The sequence below is a fragment of the Perkinsus marinus genome, assembly GCF_000006405.1.
Source record: "Perkinsus marinus ATCC 50983 genomic scaffold scf_1104296972484, whole genome shotgun sequence".
Classification (NCBI taxonomy): domain Eukaryota; phylum Perkinsozoa; order Perkinsida; family Perkinsidae; genus Perkinsus; species Perkinsus marinus.
Genome location: NW_003201726.1, coordinates 1 through 1,263, shown reverse-complemented (window position 1 = coordinate 1,263; position 1,263 = coordinate 1). Strand labels below are relative to the sequence as shown.

General features: G+C 49.9%; 1 protein-coding gene across 1 annotated transcript; it reads right to left on the bottom strand.

Annotated features, from left to right (window-relative positions):
• On the bottom strand, positions 1-1,100 carry Pmar_PMAR022446 (conserved hypothetical protein; the record flags this gene model as incomplete). The annotated part of the gene is made up of 1 exon (XM_002766533.1): positions 1-1,100. A coding segment is annotated over one exon (1,077 nt), but the record flags the coding sequence as incomplete, so codon positions are not given.
• Between the last annotated feature and the right edge of the window lie 163 nt (positions 1,101-1,263).

Here is a 1,263-nt window from a genome sequence, read left to right as displayed (position 1 = left end):
TTGAATATTAAACTTAGAGGAAGCTATCTCGACTTTGTATTCCACTCGTAGTAGCTCTTGAAAGTGTCCCCCAAAAAATCAGCAAAACTCATACCATCCTTCGTCCATCTCTTCTCCAGTGGTGGCACTCTCTGAGCAATCGTATTCCTAAAAACATCAGCCCTAGTGCACCTCTCAGGCATGCTCAGCTTGAAGTCGACGGAGGTGTCCACGAAGCATGGACAGCTGATCCTCGCGATATTGGGTACGGCCGCACCCCTCACACAATGAGGAGTGGCGACTAGCAAGCCACCGGTGATGATCTGTAAGCACTCTCCACATTGAATGACCATAATATCATCAGGTATAGTAACCTTGGCAGTGCGACTGTTACGGTCAGCGACCCAGAGGCCGGCACTAAGGCGGTCGGGGTTGGGCACTTCTTCACCGGTATCATGCTTTACGTAAATATCAGGAGTAAGGCAAGTAAGGAAGCCAGAATCGTTGTGCCAGCCGATCCATGCATCCTCCGCTTGAGACTCCGTGGGGAAGTAATAGAGTAATCTCCCCTTAGCCTTCTGTGTTTTAGACATCTCCTTATAGAGAGTGTTAGGAGCATAACCATTGACTCGAGAGGTGGCCAACAGATCGACGTGCCTCGACAGGGCCTTAGCCATATCGTACATAGTACAACCCAATGCTCTACACCTTCCTCGCATATCAGGAATATCTGTTTCGGCCGGCCATAGGTTCTTGGGGACAGCCCATGGAAAGGCCTCCCGCAGCTCTGGCAGAGGATCGTCGGTGAGGGGGTTGAAGTAGAAGCTGCCCTTAGCGAGATCAGGCTTATCACCGAGTTTCTCCTTACCGTGGGACCATCCCACATTGTACATACTAGGTTCATGTTCTAAGGCTTGGAGCTTCGACGGAGGTAGAGTCGCCAACTTGTGAGATAGGGGTAAGACGGAGCGCCAAAGCTCCTCCCAGTGGGGAACTCCCCTAATGCCAATCGCACCAATACCGTCCGGTCCGAAGGCCTTGTAGACAGCCTCGCTTAGGTCGGCTTCGGGACAGGTGACATCTTCATATTCAACAATAACGAGATCTGCTGACATTGGAGGAAAAATAGGAAACTTATGAAAATTGGTTACAAAAATGATGGTGAGTCAACCACTAAAGCCTGTTGAGGCTGCCTATGAGGTTGTTCAATGTCTCTGTGTATGCTGTGATCACTTCTGAGTGACGAAAAAGCTTGAGGTTGAATTCGAGAAGGCCAGGGTAGTA